Here is an 18,964-nt window from a genome sequence, read left to right as displayed (position 1 = left end):
TCAGTCCTAGATCTGATCATCGTAGCTTGCTTCTGTATGTATCTATAATGGTCCGAACCAAATCCCTTGTTCTGAACACTCCTGAATACATAGGAGAAGGTTGAATCTGCCCTGGGCTCATCTCTAGAATAGAGTACCAGCCCCAACCCATTCTGGGCACTAAGGGGAAACCCATCAGCTAGAAAAATGTCATTGATCTCACATGTTAGGCACATATCTGGTGGATGGAGATGCTGGAAGCCCTTTTTCTGTATCACGTAGTGTTTAAACATCAGGCATCCAATCTGAAAAAAATCATAACAATTACAAAAATGACCATAACTCCTAAACACATAATTTAATTTGGACCAAAACTGGCAAAAAGCTTCTAAATACTATTGATAATGCAACTATGTACTCAAAAGAGTAGTGTTTGGGGAAATATTTAGCCCCAGGTGATATATTTTATGCATTTTCGTTTACCTTTTTGTCTTCGGTTAAAGCAAAAGTCTGCAGTCACACGACAGTATGAACTTGTTTGTACTATGTAATCCATCCAGATATTGGTCATTATCTGTAGAAAGGACTGATATGAGAAAAGTTTTTCCGTCTGCTCTTTGACATTTTATTAATATTGGCTACTCTCCAGTGATTCCCTCACTGACAACTGATGTTAATACTGTGTAGACCAGGGTGAAATATTTTCAGGATATGTTCCACTTTCTGGGCCAAGACTGGTCCGATGTTGTGTATGATGAAGCAATTTACTGCAAAGCACAGTTGATGAAATGGAGGAATCAAAATGAATTTAACAATGACCACCTTGAGATGGGAGGCATGTATTGTGCAGCAAATGCCATGGGTGATAGAGGCAGTGTGATGCAGGAAAGTGGGTTGGAAGACATCTGTGTGGAAGCCAACATCTATGGTGCTTCTGTCATCAGCCGTGCTCTAAGAGGAAAAGCATGTATCTGTGGTGTTAGAATCCACAAACTGATGAATGAGGCAATGAATCACTTTGAAGTGGATGGCACTTGGCAATTCCATGAACAAGGATGTTCTCCCAGATGTGACGAGAAGCATCTTGGAGAAAGCTTGACCATGCATTGAAGCATGTGAAGATGCGGAAAAGACAAACAGAGAAAACAGACTGGAAGCACAGAATGCACTGAATGGCAGTCACGCCACCAGCTCCTGGATGCCTTCGTTACCCAAGGAAAAACCTGTTCAGATACATTTCTGTTCTGGGAAAACTCTGTCACTGATTTCTCCCAACTCCTGGTGGATGACATAGCAAAAAGAGATAAGTCCATGGAGCTTGAGACATTTGCAGAGATGACTCCACTTGACTTCCAGTGTGGTCATGTGAATTATGCTGGGTGGAGTAAATGTAGATGTGTAAATGTAGCAGAAGCCAGACCTCTGGAGGAGGAGAAGCCAGCTATATATCATGCCCTAGCTCAGGGATCAGCAACCTGCGGCACGCATACCAAAGGCAGCAAGCGAGCTGATTTTTACTGACACCCTGCTGCCAGCTGGGGTCCCGGCTGCCAGCCCCACTCAGCCCGCCGCTGGTCTAGGGTTCTGTCCGCCAGCCCCGCTCAGCCCGCTGATGGTCTGGAGTTCCGGCCACTGGCCCCTTGCCAGCCAGGGTTCTGGCCATTGGCCCTGCTCAGCCTGCTGCCAGCCTGGGATACCAGCCGCCGGCCCCGCTCACCTCACTGCTGGTCTGGGGTTCCAGCCGCTCAGCCCCCTGCCAGCTGGGGTCCTGGTCACCAGCCCGCTCAGCCCGCTGCCTGTCTGGGGTTCCGTCAGGGAGCCCCTGTAAACGTAAAATTTATTACTGGCATGCGAAACCTTAAATTAATGAAGACTTGGCACACCACTTCTCCAAGGTTGCCGACCCCTGCCTTGGCTGATAGTCAGGGAGCAGTCCACCAGACTGCCAGACCTTTGCTGGTGTATGGATAACAAAACAGATGTGTGGCCGTCAGCCACAAAGCTCCGCAAAGCAGCTACCACAAAGTGCATGGCTGCAGATGAAACTGGAATTATAAAAATGGTGACTGAAGGAATGACGAATCCTTTTAGCACGGCAACTGGAACAAGGCCAGAGAACAGCCAGCTGTTTATGAACATTGCAGTGTCTACTGGGGCCTCACCTGAAACTGAGGCAACTTTGTGCATGATAAGAAAGAATGGAACACAAAAAATCAAGCACTTTGGAACTGGCAGGCTGCAAAGGGGTGAGATAGACCGCTTTGATCCCATGAAAGGCATAATGTCAAATCCATAGGCACCATCTCCGTGGGTGCTCCAGGGCTGGGGTTCGTGAAATGTTACAGGAGGTTCTCGGGGGGAAGAAATTCTCTAATGGTGGACAGAGCTGTCCCTCGGGACCCCAGGCAGCACGGGCCAGCAGCCCGGAGCCTCTGGACTTCCAAGAGCTAAGCAGATCAAAGCAAGCATATCTATCACATTGAGGAGATTTAAACTTCAAGACTCCGTATAAGAAATGGAAAGGGAGGTGGATATTTTTTGCTGTTTTTAAAATTAAATAGGCAGCTAGTGTTGTTTTCAAAATTATTATGAAGAACAAGTTTAAGCTTTGTTGTAACATGCATTGTTTGCTTGGACTGCTCAAGACCTGAATGTTTGTGCAGGAGGATCTTTTTGAGTTGGCTTCTTAAATACCTTCATGCTGTTTCACATCTGATATTCCTTGAGGAAACATAGGAGCCTTGTCTTATAACAGGCTTATTCAAAGTGATACAAGCTACGAAAGTGAGATCTTGGAAGAGTGTTGCCGGTTTCATAATGTAATAAAAATACTGTAATGATAAATAATAATAATAAATAGTGTGTAATAAGCATGTCATAAAAACAAATTTTATATTTCCAAGATCACTGCTTTTATTTTATGTTCAGGTAAAGGAGAAAATCCTGGAAATATTCCTTCATTTTTAGGAGGGGGTTCGTGAGACTTGACATTTTAGTGAAAGGGGTTCACAGGTTGTTAAAGTTTGGGAACCACTGAGTTAGGGTAACCCGCAAGCTAGAAAAATTTCATTGCATAACTGGATGGATGTAGCTGCTGGAATTGGTGCAGTTTTTTTCATATCATGTAATGTTTAAATGTTATCTGGCATCCAAGCTGGAAAAACAAATAAACTTCCCCAAAGGGACATGACTCATAGAAACACAATTTAATGTTGACCAAAACTGGCAGAAAGCTTCTAAATACAGCTGATAATGCAACTATGTACTCAAAATAGCAGTGTTTTGTTAAGTTTGAGAAATACTGATTGGGTTTTGATTTGACTGGAGTAGAAACATGGGCCTGATTGTCTGGGGAACAATGGTGTACTTAGTTTTGGTCAGTTGTTTATTTTGCGTTAAATAGTCTGTGTGTTGTTTTGTTTTCTTTGCATGTGAAAATGACTAATTTAAAAATATAATACTGTACAGTCTCTGATTTAAAGTAATTAGCTATTGATATTATTTAACTAGTAATTTTTGCCCAGAAGTTTGCATTTGCTTATTGGTATGTATGTATGTATGTATGTATGTATGAATTGGCTTAGCTTTTTTCCCTGTTGATTTTCTGTGAATAAATGTTGCCCCAGTGACCTGCAAGAGACTGAGTTTAAAACCGATCTGTCTGTATATATTTTCATTGTCCTTTTGAGGATAACAGAGATAAAACACACGTTTAAGTGCGTATTGTTAAAAAAATAACTCCGTATGTGTGCCCACAAGATGGCTAGCGCAGCCCCCACCCTCAATTTTGTGTCTGCCCACTTCAGCCCCGACACCGGGAAGAAGCTGGAGCTGTCTCTGCCCTAAGGTGAGTGCCCATGCCGCTCAACAATGGGCTGTTCTGTGAGGGGCTGTTGCACTTTTAATTAAATATGGATCGGGGCCAAAGAAAACATGAATCGGTATTGTGTCCCCACTGGTTCAGATGCTCACCCAGGTGGTGGGATACCCCAGTTCAAACCCCTCCTTTGTAAAGGGGTTTGAACAGGGGTCTCCCCGCTCCCAGGGAGGGTCAGAGGTGGGTGATTCCTCTCCAAATCCTCTCTCTGTCCCAAGAAGGCAACGGCCTCCGGAGAGCAAGAGGGGATGTCCCATCTCGGAGGACAGCCACCTGGGAGAGAAGAAATCCCTGTTCACACCGCTTCCTAACAGGCAGGGGGGAGATTTGAACAAGGCCCAAATAATATTTAATTCAGGTGGAACAGCTTCAGGAGGCACAGCTGAGGGATGCCCATGCCCAAGGAGTAGGGCACTCACCTGGGCATCGGGAGAGCCCTATTCAAATCCCTTCTCATCAGGGTGTGTGTGGGGGGTGAAGCACAGTGAGTGGGTACCCCAACCACTGGGTAAACGTAACACAGGACAGAGGCCTCTGCCTCCTTCCCCCTCTCCCCTAGGCTGTTCTGCAGGCATTAGGCAGGTACCTGACAATTGCACAATAAACGATTTCGGGGTTCCTGGCTGTGGATCGCAATCCGAGACAGGCACCGAACTCCGTGAAAGGGGCAGGGCTTAGCACAACCCCTCTTGTTGGCATCTCCCAGTGGTTGGCACAGGTGGTTCCGTGCTGGCTCTTGTGGATCCCATTCTCTGGTGCCTCTCTCTCCCTGTGCCTTGACAAAGGAGCCTCAGTGCCTGATACAGGCTTGGGGAACCCCCAGTGGGGTGTTTAGATGTCTCGAGGCAGCTGAAAGTTAGGGATGGCGCCGCTGAGTATTGTCATCCCTTTGTGGACCTGTGCCACGCTGCTGAGACAAGGGATGCCCGGTCCATATTACAAGCGAATAGCCCAGTGACTGTGAGGGAGCTGAGAATGGGCTTGCTTTGTGAACGTCACAGGTAGTGAGGTCAAGGTGGGGAATGCAACAGACCGCGTTAATGCAGGCCACAGCCTCACACCCAAGCCCGGGGTGGGGAGTTGAGAACAAGCAGTCTCAGTGCATGCCCTAGACACAGAGCCTTGGGATTGGGCATTGCGGTGGGGTGTGAGAGGCATTCCGGAGCTCTCCTTCCTGCCCCCCACTCCTGCTGCTCGGGGGGAGCAGTGCTTTAAACTCTTCCACCCACTGCTCTGGTGCTCAGCTGCTGTCTTCAGCCATCTCTTTTCCCCCATGCCACTGCAAGCGGAAGTAGAGTCACACCCACCGAGAGCATGAATGTTTGGCAGCATAAGACACCTGTCTGTTCCCAGCTCCATAGCCCCTCTGTGCATGGGACTGACTCTCTTCTTTTGGCCAACACCTGGTTTGAAATAGCATTGATCTACCCCACAGATAGAGCAGTGTCTTGGGCACCTTGATGCAGCAGCCGAGTCCAAAGTCCATGTGAGCACCCTGTTTACACTAAGGGCTTGCTTTGCATGAGCAACATGCAAGAACATGTGTGAATCTGCTTCCTTGTGATCTGCTGCCTTGCTATTGCAGAATGGCTGCCAAGTGCTACTTTGACTGATCGTGTGATGTCGTGAAACCTGCCAGCACAGTGCACTTCACAACCAGGGGACAATCTCTGTTCACACTTCACAATCCAGTCACTGAGGAGCATCTGTGCAATCATAGGACTGGAAGGGACCTTGAGAGGTCATCTAGCCCAGTCCTGTCATAAATATAAAGGGAAGGGTAAACACCTTTAAAATCCCTCCTGGCCAGAGGAAAAACACTTTCACCTGTAAAGGGTTAAAATACTTTCAAAAGCTGGGGGGAGGGAGAAACAAAGTCTCTCTCTCTGTCTGTGTGATGCTTTTGCTGGGAACAGAACAGGAATGGAGTCTTAGAACTTAGTAAGTAATCTTGCTAGAGATGCGTTAGATTCTGTTTTCTTTAAATGGCTGATAAAATAAGCTGTGCTGAATGGAATGTAGATTCCTGTTTTCGTGTCTTTTTGTAACTTAAGGTTTTGCCTAGAGGGATTTTCTATGTTTTGAATCTAATTACCCTGTAAGGTATTTACCATCCTGATTTTACAGAGGTGATTCTTTTACTTTTTCTTTTCTTTTAAGAATCTGATTGTTTTTTCATTGTTCTTAAGATCCAAGGGTTTGGGTCTGTGTTCACCTATGCAAATTGGTGAGGATTTTTATCAAACCTTCCCCAGGAAAGGGGGTATAGGGTTTGAGAGGATTTTTCGGGGAAAGACGTTTCCAAACAGGCTCTTTCCTGGTTGTATATCTGTTAGACGTTTGGTGGTGGCAGCGATAAAGTCCAAGGGCAAAAGGTAAAATAGTTTGTATCTTGGGGAAGTTTTAACCTAAGCTGGTAAAAATAAGCTTAGGAGGTTTTCATGCAGGTCCCCATATCTGTACCCTAGAGTTCAGAGTGGGGAAGGAACCTTGACAAGTCCCCTGCACTCATGGCAGGACTAAGTATTCTCTAGATCATTGCTGACATGTGTTTGTTTAACCTGCTCTTAAAGACCTCCAGTGATGGAGAATCCACAACCTCCCTAGGCAATTTATTCCAGTGCTTAACCACCCTGACAGTTAGGAAGTTTTTTCTAATGTCCAACCTAAACCTCCCTTGCTGCAATTTAAGCCCATTGCTTCTTGTACTATCCTCAGAGGTTAAGAATTTTTTTCTCCCTCCTCCTCGTAACAACCTTTTACGTAATTGAAAACTGTTATCATGTCCCCCCTCAGTCTTCTCTTTTCCAGACTAAACAACCCCAATTTTTCACTCTTCTCTCATAGGTCATGTTTTCTGGACCTTTATTCATTTTTGTTGCTCTTTTCTGGACTCTCCAATTTGTCCACATCTTTCCTGAAATGTGGCACCCAGAACTGGACAGAGCACTTGCAACCCCTCCCAGCTTGGTATCATCCGCAGTGTACTTTCTATACCATTACCGAAATCATTGATGAAGATACTGAACAGAACTGGACCCAGAACCGATCCCTGCGGGACCCCACTCGTTATGCCCTTCCAGCATGATTGTGAGCCACTGATAACTACTCCCTGGGAACGGTTTTCTGACCAGTTCTGCATCCACCTTATTGTAGCTCCATCTAGATTGCATTTCCCTAGTTTGTTTATGAGAAGGTCATGCAAGACAGTATCAAAAGCCTTACTAAAGTCAAGATATACCACGTCTACCATTTCCCCCCTATCCACAAGGCTTGTTACCCTGTCAAAGAAAGCTATCCAGTTGGTTTGACACAATTTGTTCTTGACAAGTCCCTTTTTATAGATGGGCACTATATTTGCTCTCTTCCCGTCCTCTGGAATCTCTCGCATCTTCCCTACTCCACCCCTTCCCTCTAAACCCCCAGCCCCTTCCCAACCCTGCTCCGCCTCCACCCTGCCTCTTCCCGTCCCCACCCCACCTCTTCCTTCCCCCAATACTCCCCCTCGCCCCCAGTGCCTCCTGCACACTGCTGAACAGCTGATTGTGGTGGGCGGAAGGGGCTGGGGGAAAGGGGAAGGAGCTGATCCATGGGGGTGCTGAGCACCCACTATTTTTTTCGCATGGGTGCCCCAGCCCTGGAGCACCCATGGAGATGGTGCTTATGGATTTGAGATTATGCCTTTCATGGGATCAAAGCGGTCTATCTCACCCCTTTGCAGCCTACCGGTTCCAAACTGCTTGATTTCTTGTGTTCCATTCTCTCTTATCATGCACAAAGTTGCCTCAGTTTCAGGTGAGGCCCCAGTAGACACTGCAATGTTCATAAACGGCTGGCTGTTGTCTGGCCTTGTTCCAGTTGCCATGCAAAAAGCATTTGTCATTCCTTCAGTCACCATTTTTATAATCCCAGTTTCATCTGCAGCCATGCACTTTGTGGTAGCTGCTTTGTGACTGACGGCTGTATGCCACACATCTGTTTTGTCATCCGTATACCATGAAAGGTCTGGCAGTCTGGTAGACTGCTCCCTGACTATCAGCTAGGGCATGATATATTGCTGGCTGCTCCTCCTCCTCTAGAGGTCTGGCTTCTGCTATATTTACACATCTACAATTATTCCATCCAGCATAATTCACATGACCACCCTGGAAGTCAAGTGGAGTCATCTCTGCAAATGTCTCAAGCTCCATGGACTTGTTATCATCTCTTTTTGCTATGTCATCCATCAGGAGTTGGGAGAAATCAGTGACAGTTTTCCCAGAACAGAAATGTATATGAACAGGTGTTTCCTTGTGTAACGAAGGCATCCAGGAGTTGGCAGAGTGACTGGGAATTCCCACACTCGGTAGAGGATTTTAGGGATGTCTGAGGCTGATTTGGGTAGCTTGGAATTTAGGATTTCTGTGCCAGTGTTGCCAGTTTTCCAGTTTCAGCTTAACAGAGTGTGTTTGGGGTCCATTCCTCAGTAGCAAAGATCTGGGCAAAGCTTTGGCTAATACTGTAGCAAAGCGAGGAAGGGTGAATTACACAGAAAAAATGTTTAATGTATGGAAGCTTTCCATTAGTAAACAGAACTGGCCACATGATGGCACCATTAGCCAGAGCAGCAAAGAGGATCTGCTGTCCAGCCTTATGAAACAGGAATCTGTTTTTACAGCGTCAGTCTCTAGTTTCATTTTCCCAAGGAATAGAATGGTGTCTGCTCATTTATTGAGATCAGCAGCAGCGTAGGGACTATTCCATGAATGAAATGTAATTTTAATTCATGGGATACATTGTGCGTGTGTGTGTGTGTGTGTGTATGTCTGCCCGTCCATACCCCCGTCCCAAGAGGGACTGTATGCTGGGATCAGAGAGGGGGCTTAGCAGAATGTGGGCTGCATGGAGAGCGTGTCCTGGTGAGTGGAGATTTCTGGCACTGAAAAGGGTAGTTTTGTGGGGAGTGCTGAGCTTCCAGTCCCACAGGGGTTTTCCCATAATCCCTCCAGGAATCTACATGGAAAACCCCTTATCTAGGGAGGCAGTCCTCTTCTGACTAGGGGCCTTCCCAATTCACTGGCCATCTGGAGAAGGGCAAAAGGTGCTGCATACAAAGGGCTGCCTGAGGTCTCAGTGAAGTCAATGGAAATATGTCAATTTATGCCAGCTGAGATTCTGGCCCAATATGAAGTAATCAGTGAGTGTAGTTCTTTTTGGTTTTGGTTGCTCTGGGGGGCTCTGATGCTGCTTTGAGTTGGTGTGTCTTGGTCTGTGGGGAGCTTGCTTCTGATGATGAACTCAGAGAGCTTGGGTGCTTGTTTGAAGGCCAGAAGTGGGGTCAGGAAAGATTTCTTTCAGGATGGGGTCCCCATCGAGTATGGGTCATAGTTGTTTGATGATACCCCAAATGGGTTCCAGTGTGGGATGGTAGGTGACTGTGACAGGTTCGGTCACAAATACCCCTTGGTACTGTCACCTGACATGCTGAAATTACCTCTGAGCCCATTTTCCCTGCCAGCTTGGGACTGAGCCCATTTTCCCTGCCTTGTTGAGCCAGACATGCTAGCCACCTACAAACACAGACCCAGGTCTGGTCCACGCCCCCAAAGCTGCAGACTTAACTGAAAACAGCTCAGCAAGTACCTATCTCCAGCACCCAGACACCCAGCTCCCAATGGGAGCCAAACCCCAAATAAATCCGTTAGACTCATAAATTGTCTGCCCTCTATAACACTGATAGAGAGATATGCACAGCTGTTTGCCCCCCCCCCCCCGAGTATTAATCACTTACTCTGGGTTCATTAATAAACAAAAGTGATTTTATTAAATATAAAAAGTAGGATTTAAGTGGTTTCAAGTAATAGACAGAACGAAGTAAGTCACGAAGCAAAATAAAACAAAACGTGCAAGTCTAAGCCTAATACTGTACATTAAGAAACTGATTACTAGTAATATCACCCGCAGAGATGTTCCAATAAGTTTCTTTCACAGACTAGACTCCTTCCTAGTCTGGGCCCAATCCTTTCCCCTGGTACAGCCCTTGTTAGTTTCAGCTGACATCTTAGGTGTTAAACAGGAGCTTTCTCATGACTGGCCCCCTTTGTCCTGTTCCACCTCCTTTTATCTCTTTGACACAAGGCGGGAATCCTTTGTTTCTCTGGGTCCCCACCCCTCCTTCTGACTGGAAAAGCACCAGGTTTAAGATAGATTCCAGTATCAGGTGACATGGTCACATGTCACTGTAAGACCTCCTTCTTCATTACCCACTGGCTGGGCTACACTACACGGGAAGGCTTGCAAGTAAACAGAGCCATTTACAACCAATTGTCCTTGCAAGTAAACAGAGCCATCAGGATTCTAAACCACCATTAATGGCTCACACTTTGCATAATTACAATAGGACCTCAGAGTTATACTTCATATTTCTAGTTTCAGATACATGAATGATACATTCATACAAATAGGATATATTCAGTAGATTATAAGCTTTGTAATGATACCTTACAAGAGACCTTTTGCACAAAGCATATTCCAGTTACATCATATTCACCCCTATAAACATATTTCCATAAAACATATGGAGTGCAACGTCACAGTGACAACTCGGGCTGTGCGGTCAGAGTGGGGTTTATTTCTGTATTGAAGCAAGTTCTCTTGGGGTGTTTGGGTAGCCCATTCCATGATGGGATCTACTTCTCTGGTAGAGCATCCTTGTTTGGTGAAGGTGATTTTGAGTGTGTTAAGGTGTATCCAGGACTTTCTCCTCAGAGCATATTCCACGGTATCTGTTTGCCTGGCTGTAGATAACAATTTTCTTGGTGTGGTTGGGGTGGTTACTGGATCTATGAAGGTAGGACCAGCCTGGGAGTTTAAATTTGTAACTTTGCAAACCACTGAAAACCATGGACTGAACAAAGACACTGGATTTATGGTTTATTACAACAATCTATAACCCACTAACCCCCTCTTTTATCCTATGACTGCAGAGGTATTAACTGGCCACTCTACCTTGATTGGTCCGTTACCATACGTGCTAACTACTCACGCCAAACAATCTGTTCCACCTTTAGCTGTGACACTCAAAGTACCTTTCCCAGACCTGAGGAAGAGCTCTGGGTGGCTCGAAAGCCTGTCTCTCTCACCAGCAGAATCGCTCCAAGAAAAGATATTACCTCACCCAATTGTTTCTCTAAGGATTTGAAGGGTCATAGAGATGAAGGCCTTGTTTACACTGTGGATTTGCCTCGATTCCAGCCACTGGTGTAGCTGCAAAGATGCAAACTTGTAGCTCTGGAAAACTATGATTTGCCTGGGTGCAGCTTACCTCTGCTTGGAACCGGGAGTAGCTGCACTGTTGGGATCGGCCACTTTGCTTGTCTGCTCTAAGGGTTTGCATTAGAGCAGCTGCAGCAGTTGCTGGCCACCGACGGCTGAAGCATGTCCTCAGCATAGACAAGGAATTGAGCTTCTGCCCTTCAGCTGTGAGGTGGCCTCTTTGATGGACATTGGCTGGGAAGCATGTGGGGGAATCTTGCGCTGCTGCTGCCCGCGGTGTCCTCATTTTGTGGGAAAACAGAGGATCTCAGTATTTAGCACTGTCTGTCTGGCACCTTTCACCAGCTCAAGATTAATTATAATTCATTAAAGGCAGTAACTCTGCACAGAAACTACAATTACACTGCACATCTGTGATGTTTTTCAGGCATTTATGGCTAAATGAAATAATTTCCTTTTGAAAAAAAGGATCCCACTTTTAGAAAACCTTTTAGAAGAGGCCTTGCACAATACTTAGAGGAGAGACTGATCTCAGCTGTAGCTCATTTCCTGCCTCTTTCTCAGATTGAGGTGTTGCAACTGTGCTGAATTAAAGAAGACAGTTCTGTTTCTGTGGGATCCTTCGCAGAATTTCTTCCCTCCTTTTCCCTCGAAAAGTCAATTGGTTTAAATCAAATAGAAATGGGGGGTAAGGGGGAGTTTGCCGAATGATGAGCTTGTGCACTGTTGTTCCACATTTCTAAAATTCATCTCTAGAAGCAGCTGCAGAAAAGTGCTGAGATGAGTGCTTGCTGATTTTGCAATAAAGGGGCCTCTGATTTTCAGGGTAATTTAGTGGTTTAAGTACAAATACACAAAACGGAACATGTACAAACAAGCAAGTATCCTAAGAAGCAAATGACATGAACTTGTTTCGATATTTTTGTAGAAGGGACATGTGCTATCTTGCTAATTTGATACACCTGGAGTACAATTCAGCATTCATCTCTTATGAAATCAAATCCAACAGGAAATTATTTTCCTGGTGGAAGATATTGGACCCATCGAACCCTCCCCATCCCCTGATCTCTGACCGCTTTGTGTGTGGCAGACCCATCATGCCTAGCTCCTGAGTTCAAGTCAAGAATTCCCAGATAAAACGCTCGCTGCTCCCAGATGCTGATGCCCTGGTCATTCTAACACCGACGCAAGTGGTTTCCAAAGGAATTTCTGCCTATTAAAACATACTTCAGGGCCAGGGCTCGACATGTCGGCTTGGATTCAAACAAGAATCATGCTATTTCAGAAACAAGCTAACGTTTGTCACAGGCTTCTAGAAACGGAACATACTCTAAGTTGTATGTAGCAGAGTCTCGTAACGAATGCACTCTGGTGCTTTAGGCTGACTTTGGGGACATTACAAGAAAAGGCTACGTAGCTCTCCTAGCTTTGTAAATTATTATTTATATTGCAGTAGCACCCAGAGGTGCCACTCAAAGATCAAGGCCCCGTTTTGCAAAGTGCGTTACACACATATAACAAACGAAGGCTCCCGTGTGTCCCTGGCAGGCCAGGTGCCAGCTCTTGCTCAGGCTGCAGGCATTAGTTAGGAACTGACAAACTCATAGCTGGCAATCCGACCAGTTCACTTATGTGGTGGTGTTGCTCAAAACAGGTAGTAGTCTTATAAGAATGTATTTAGGGTTTAGAGTCTCTGAAATGCTGGCATGTTGCTGCTTGGATTAATCTCACCTGTAATGTCTGTATTCCATGCTATAAGGCAATATGTAAGGTTTGCTTTATAACTTTGAAAATGTTTGCTCTGAACTTGTGAATTCAGATGGGAAGAGTGTTTCCCCCTGCCCATCCAGAAGGACTATCAAAATCAGATTGGCCATCAAGGAATATCGCACTACAAAGGATTGGTTATAGGCCCTGTTGCACCTTGGAAATGCTACCTGCAAGGAAGTTGTCCTTGGGACTGGGAGGCTGAAAGAAGGAAATAAAAGACACAGGAAAATTTTCCATCTTTTTGCTGTTTGAACTCTCCCAGGGCCAGAGATACCAAACTGAAGCCAGCGATCTCCAGTGACTACCTTCTGGATCTGCCCTGAACGACACTTTGAATTGACAGATCGCTACAACTCTGTCTCTCTTAGGATTCAGACTGAAATTCATGTGTGTGTGTACATGTCTGCTTGCTTTAACCTGTAAATAATTCTCAGGTCTTTTTCCTAGTTTATTACAGCATTGGCTACAGGCATTGTCTTTGCTGTGAGATCTAAGGTACACATTGATCTGGGGTAAGTGACTGGTCTCTTGGGACTGGAAACAACCTGAATATTGTGCAACTTTTGTTGTGTGTCACCATTTATTACTCAGTCCAGCTTGCCTGGGTGGTAGGACAGACTGGACAGTCTTAGGGTATGTCTACACAGCAATGGAAGCCCGGGCTCAAGCCTAACTCCCTTCCCCCCTTGCGTCCACACACCAATTGTGCTAACCTAGGGATTGGACCTAGGGTCCCAGGACCCTGCAGGGCTGGCGGGTCTGAGCCCATGTTAAGCTGGGACCTGGGGTCCAAGCCCTATTGCTTTTCTGTGTGCACATGGCCCCGGCTTGACTCTGGTCCCGGAAGTCCTCTGGATGCGTCCCAGAGATCCTGGCGACAGAGGAGCAGCACTGAAGGCAGTGGCTGGAGGTGCCATTACGGCGTGGCTGAGCGCACTCCCTATTCCTGTTCCTCTGGTGGGGCTGGCAGCTCCTGCTCCAGCTCTTCCTTGCTGCTGAGTGGAGCTGGCCCAGAACAGGGAGCATAGCTGACAGGTGGGAGGAGGCGGGATCCCACTGCACCCCAAGCCCTGGGGATGCACGTCACTGCTCCACAGCAGGCAGCAGCCAGGCAAGGGTGTGTGTGTTCGTATGAGGGTCTTGACACAAAAGGCCTTGAGAAATTATGCAAAAATAGGGGAACATCCCATAAAAAAGAGAGCCTTCAATCAAGAGCCGAGAGCTTTGCTCACAGACTTTGCCCCAGGAGCAGGCCGCAAAACAGCTGATTGCGGTGGGCGGGAGGCACGGGGAGGGAGGGGGAGGCGCTGATCTGTGGGGCCCACTGGCGGGCAGGAGATGATGGGGGGGAGGTGTGTCGGGGGGGAGCTGATGGGGGGCTGCCGGTGGGTGCATCTGGTACTGAAAAGGTTTAAGATTACCCCTGAGTCCCGTCAGCTGAAGTACAGAATTCTTAAAATGTTTGACAGCGTCACTCATGTCAAATATGTGCATGACGTGTAATGTTATGGAAAAAATGGATAAGGGGGCAGGTGCTGAAGGTAACGATGAAAACCTGTTCCATCTGTTGGCACACGCACAGTTGTTGTGGACAGTCACTGATGAGGGAAAAGTGGCCATCCGTGACCAAAAGCCTTCCCCAGTTTCGGAGGCTGCAGACATTGCTGATGAGTCAAGGGCTCATGGGGGCACAAACCCCAGGGGAAGGGAAATCCTCTTGTTCCCCAGGTTAAGAAGAAGGAGGGTCTAGGAATAAACCTAATCCCAACTTTCTTAAACAACCTTAAGGGAGCTTGGATTTTAAAACCCCTTGCCCTAAGGGGAGGCAGGCAGCCTGCCCTCACTGTCAGGCTCCTGGCCATATCAAACCAAATTGCCCCAAACTTAAGGTCGCCCCACAATCTGCACCCACAGCCTCCCCCCCATGAGTCCCAAGGCTACCACTGTGATCCCAGAGGAAATTGTAAAGGAGGAGAATGGCCTCATAAACTATATTAGGACTGAGTCTTGGGAAGGTAGTGAAGAATTTAAGAGTGCTGGAGTGAATAGCACTGAATGTTCAGGCTGGAGTGATGTGGCATCGCAAGTCACTTTGGTTAAGGAAAGTTTGGTAGGGGAAAAGGACAGACTTCCTGGCGAAAGTTGAAATATTCCAGCTTTGGATGAATTTTCTGTGATTGTGCCCCTAGCTAACGTTCGCCCTGAGTGGGCAGATTTTAAGGGGCTGTTAATCGTAGGCATCAGAAATTTGCTGCCCGCTGATGTTTTAATTGGTAATAACATTTCAGCCAGGTCTAAGCAGCCTAATATCATAACGCAACCAGAGAGAGTATGGCTCTGATTCTCCTGCTTTGGCTGTGGACAGCAGGGAAAGCGGCAAAGGGGGGAGAGGAGCAGGAGGGCGATGGCTTCAACCCTATGTCTGTTGAGAGTGGTAGTTTGGCTTCTGAGGAGGAATTTGAGGATTTTTGTGCAGTGCCAGAGTCTGCTCTAACCCTAGGTAAGGCTCAAAAGGAGTTTGTGATTGCAGCAAGATAGACCTAGTGTCTAGGGGGACTATCTGGGACTCCGTTATAAGACTATTGTAGTACTTTGGTACTGTGCGGTCATGGTCGTGGTCATGACTCACTCCAGACAAAGGGGAAACAAGGTTGGGTTCTAAGAATGACCAGATTCAGCTTTCTGCAGAAATTAAGTCAGAGTTCTCCAAACTCTGGGGAAAGGGTGAATTGCACATCTTCACGGGCAGGTTTAAATTCCGCAGCTCTGTCCAAGGCTGTCAGTTCATCCCAGCCATCCAGGGAAACAGTCCAGGGCCAGAGCTCTCCAGCCGAGGAGAAACCTCCCAGAATCATGAACAGCCTGACCACAGCTCTTCTGGTGATTTTCCTTCTAGGGCTTTCCCTTCAGCGCACCCATGCAGGTCAGTGGACATTGCCAGGCCTTTTCAGCAAAGAGCTGTGGGGAGTGCGGGGAGGTGCTGTTGGGGTCGTGGTGAGAGAGAGCCTCATCATACTTCCAGGGCCAGATTCGATAGCCCATTCTGTGTGCTTTGTGATGCAAAGAGCCTGGAAAATGGCCAGATCTCCCCAGTAGGTGTTGTAATGGCCTACAGGGCTCTTTATGCCACCCTTCCTGCAGCCCCCAGGGTAGGGACGAAGGAGGAGCGTGTTCAGCATCATGGGTAGCAAAGCATGTTGGGTAAACACCTTCTACCAGGGAAGTTGAATTTGGCACTCCCTCACCAGCTGTTTTGGGGCTCCTTCTGTCTAGGAAGATGCTATGTAGTTGCAAGTCATCATTTTTGTCTTTGAACGGAATTCATAGTACGGGCTCTTTTCCGTCTACACCAAGGTGGGGACACTAGAGAGATGTAACGTGTGTGAAATTGTTTCTCATTTGGTTTCCTTTCCCCCAAAAGCTCCACGAGGTATCCCGGAAGACACAACCTGCTGCACAAGCGTCACGAAGGGACCTATTCGTTTTGTTAACCTGAGGAGTTTCTACAGGACCTCTCCGGGGTGTAGGAGACCTGCTGTGGTGTAAGTAGCCTTCAGTTAGTCAGGCCTTGCTTTGTGGTGAACAGAGGATAGAATAGGTGTGTGTCAGGGACATGCAGCTTGTGCAAGTGTGAGGGGGAAGGATCACATACTGTGGTCACTTAGCCAGGAAACTGCCCTCTTCACTAAGTAATGAGGAGCCTGATTCCGATCTCACGCTGGTTTTGCAGCCGTATGACTCCAATGGAGTTGCTTCTCATTTACACTGATTAATTTCAGCAGAGTCGTTCCGACTTGACACTGGTGTGACTGAGAGGCGAATCAGGCCCCAAGTGTAAATCAAATAATTATTTTATTAATTGTACTGTAAAAAGGCAAATGTATGGAACATATTTCAAGGGCCGGTATTGATTAATTCTTACCCTGCAGAGGAAAAGAGGGATCTGATTGGCTGATGACCATTCTGCCCATGTGGCTAAGCAGTGGAACTGCTCAGGTCAAGACTCACTAGTTACCCGAATGAAACGGGACTTTACGGGAATGACATGACTTTCCAGGCAGTGCCGCGCTGGGTGCCTCATGCATTGTGCTACACACTGAGCCCTGGAGGCATCTGCTATAACCACACCTTGCCTTATCTTCCCTTCCTCTACCGTAAAGACACTGTTTAAGTAGCAGCGCACTAATTACAGCTACATGAAAGCTTTATATAAAGCAGAGCATGGAATTCAAGCCAGGCTGACTCCCTAATCGCCCCCTCCGCCCCATCCTCCTTGTCTATTTTTAAGGCACCGTCCCAGTACATAGGGCTGTGCAATAGGGGGTGTGACAAAGACGCCAGAGGCTCTTCAGAGGTGTTAAAGGCACAGCGGCTACACTCCTGACCCAACCAGCGCAGAGTAAACGAAAAGGGCGCACGCTCATTAGAGCTGGGCCCAATTCAGCAGCAGCAGCCTTGTCATAAGTAGCCATAGATTCTTCTTTATTCTGGCTTCCTGATAAGGGGGACATTTCAGATCAGACGGAAGGGCTTGAGGAGTAAAACCGAGGTGCGGACCCCTTATGGTCATTGGAGATCTCGTGGCACTTTGGCAAGATAAGGGTGTTAACCACTGGACCCCAGGCAGACTTCAATCTGAGTTACTCCGTTCAGCCTGCCTAAACCAACTGGGTAATTTCACTCAGCCACAAAGGACCCGATTCTCCTTTCACATACACATGACTCCACGGACGTCAACGGAGTTACTCTCGATTGACACCCGTGTCTGTGAGAGGAGACTCAGCCCCTAAGACCATGCTTTTCTTCCTTTCCTGAACCACTGTGTGCTGAACTCAGCTGTTGCAATCCAGTGGTGGGAGCGTATGTGTATGGGGTGAAGCGTGTTGGGATAGGAGGTGCTGCATGAGCTAGAGACTGTTATAACTACGAAGTTGTCAAAGCATTGCCTACTGGTTTGGGATGAAGAAACACTGCACTAGCTGTGGGCAGGTCCCCTAACCTTTCCCTGCCTCAGTTTACCCATCTGTAACTACAGTACTTCACAGGGGAAGCATGAAATCTGCTTTGAGATCCTCGGGTAAAAGGAACCATAGAAATGCAAAGTATTTTAATGTTACCACCTGGCAGCCAGGGAAATTCTCCTCCTTCAGTCCTCTGCAGATGCTAGCCAGCTGACAGCTGGTGAGTGCACCAGGTACATGAGGCAAAAGACCTCTGCCGGGCTGCCTTATAGCAGTATGCCACGAGCAGCACAAATACGACAGCAGAGGCTGGCAGCGAAGCAGTAAAACCGATGTATTCAGACCCTGGTTTCCTTTCTGGGGTATTCATTGTATTTCTTGGGAGTCACACCCCTGACATCTGCACAACCCTTTGTAAAGTTGACTCCAGGGTAGGACACTGCCCGATCTCGCTCACCAGTTAATAACTGAGCTCCCTAATGTTTCCCCATTGCAGGTTTGTGACTCTCCACAACAGGGAAGTCTGTGCTGATCCAGAGGCCAAGTGGGTACAAACTGCAATCCAGCGCCTGAGGAAAAAGAAGTAACTTCAAACAGCTGCCCCTGTACTCCCAGGGGCCCGCTGGCCCTGCTCTATTTATGTAAAATACCCGTGACTGTTATATATATTAAATCTTTAGTTTTTTGGAACCAGTTGTGTCGTGTGTCATTGTGGCCCTCTGCGTACAGAGAGTGCTGACCAATCGTTTTAAGCCCCCGGTTTGTCCTCACTGATGGATTGTTACAATTGGGTGGGTCATGTGGCCTCAGGGGCCTGTAAGACATTGAGAGGAACTGTTCCGCTGCCCCTCAGTGCTGGGGCCACAGCCCTGGGGACATGGGGCCCAAGGGTCCGGTTTTGGGGGCCCCCTTCTCCTCACGCTCCTCCCGTGGCTGGGCTCCAGCTGGGACACGTGCCCCGCGGCCAACTGCCACCTGTCACCCCATCGCCGGCCCTCAGGCCTTGGAGGTGTCTGTATCCCCGTCTCCCGGTGCTGGGAATGGGGCTGCGCCCCCATCCCCCTCACTGCATCCTTTCTGCCCCATCCCCCTCACTGCATCCCTCCCCACCCCAACTCCCCCA

General features: G+C 47.4%; 1 protein-coding gene across 3 annotated transcripts in view; it reads left to right on the top strand.

Annotated features, from left to right (window-relative positions):
- LOC125620639 (C-C motif chemokine 17) overlaps positions 1–18,531 on the top strand; it is a 30,811-nt gene extending 12,280 nt beyond the window's left edge. The window contains exons 4-6 of one of the 3 annotated variants that reach the window (XM_048816615.2): positions 15,645–15,803; positions 16,302–16,422; positions 18,338–18,531. In XM_048816615.2, coding sequence (XP_048672572.2) covers positions 15,645–15,803; positions 16,302–16,422; positions 18,338–18,428 — 371 coding nt within the window. In that variant the 3' untranslated portion in view covers positions 18,429–18,531. Of the gene's footprint in view, positions 1–15,644; positions 16,423–18,337 lie in introns of those variants that run through there. The other 2 variants (XR_007352277.2, XM_075118329.1) reach the window with 2 other exon arrangements.
- Positions 18,532–18,964: the final 433 nt, after the last annotated feature.

The sequence above is a fragment of the Caretta caretta genome, chromosome 12, assembly GCF_965140235.1.
Source record: "Caretta caretta isolate rCarCar2 chromosome 12, rCarCar1.hap1, whole genome shotgun sequence".
NCBI lineage: Eukaryota > Metazoa > Chordata > Testudines > Cheloniidae > Caretta > Caretta caretta.
Note: the sequence above shows the minus strand (reverse complement) of the source record. Positions and strands in the feature narration are given on the sequence as shown.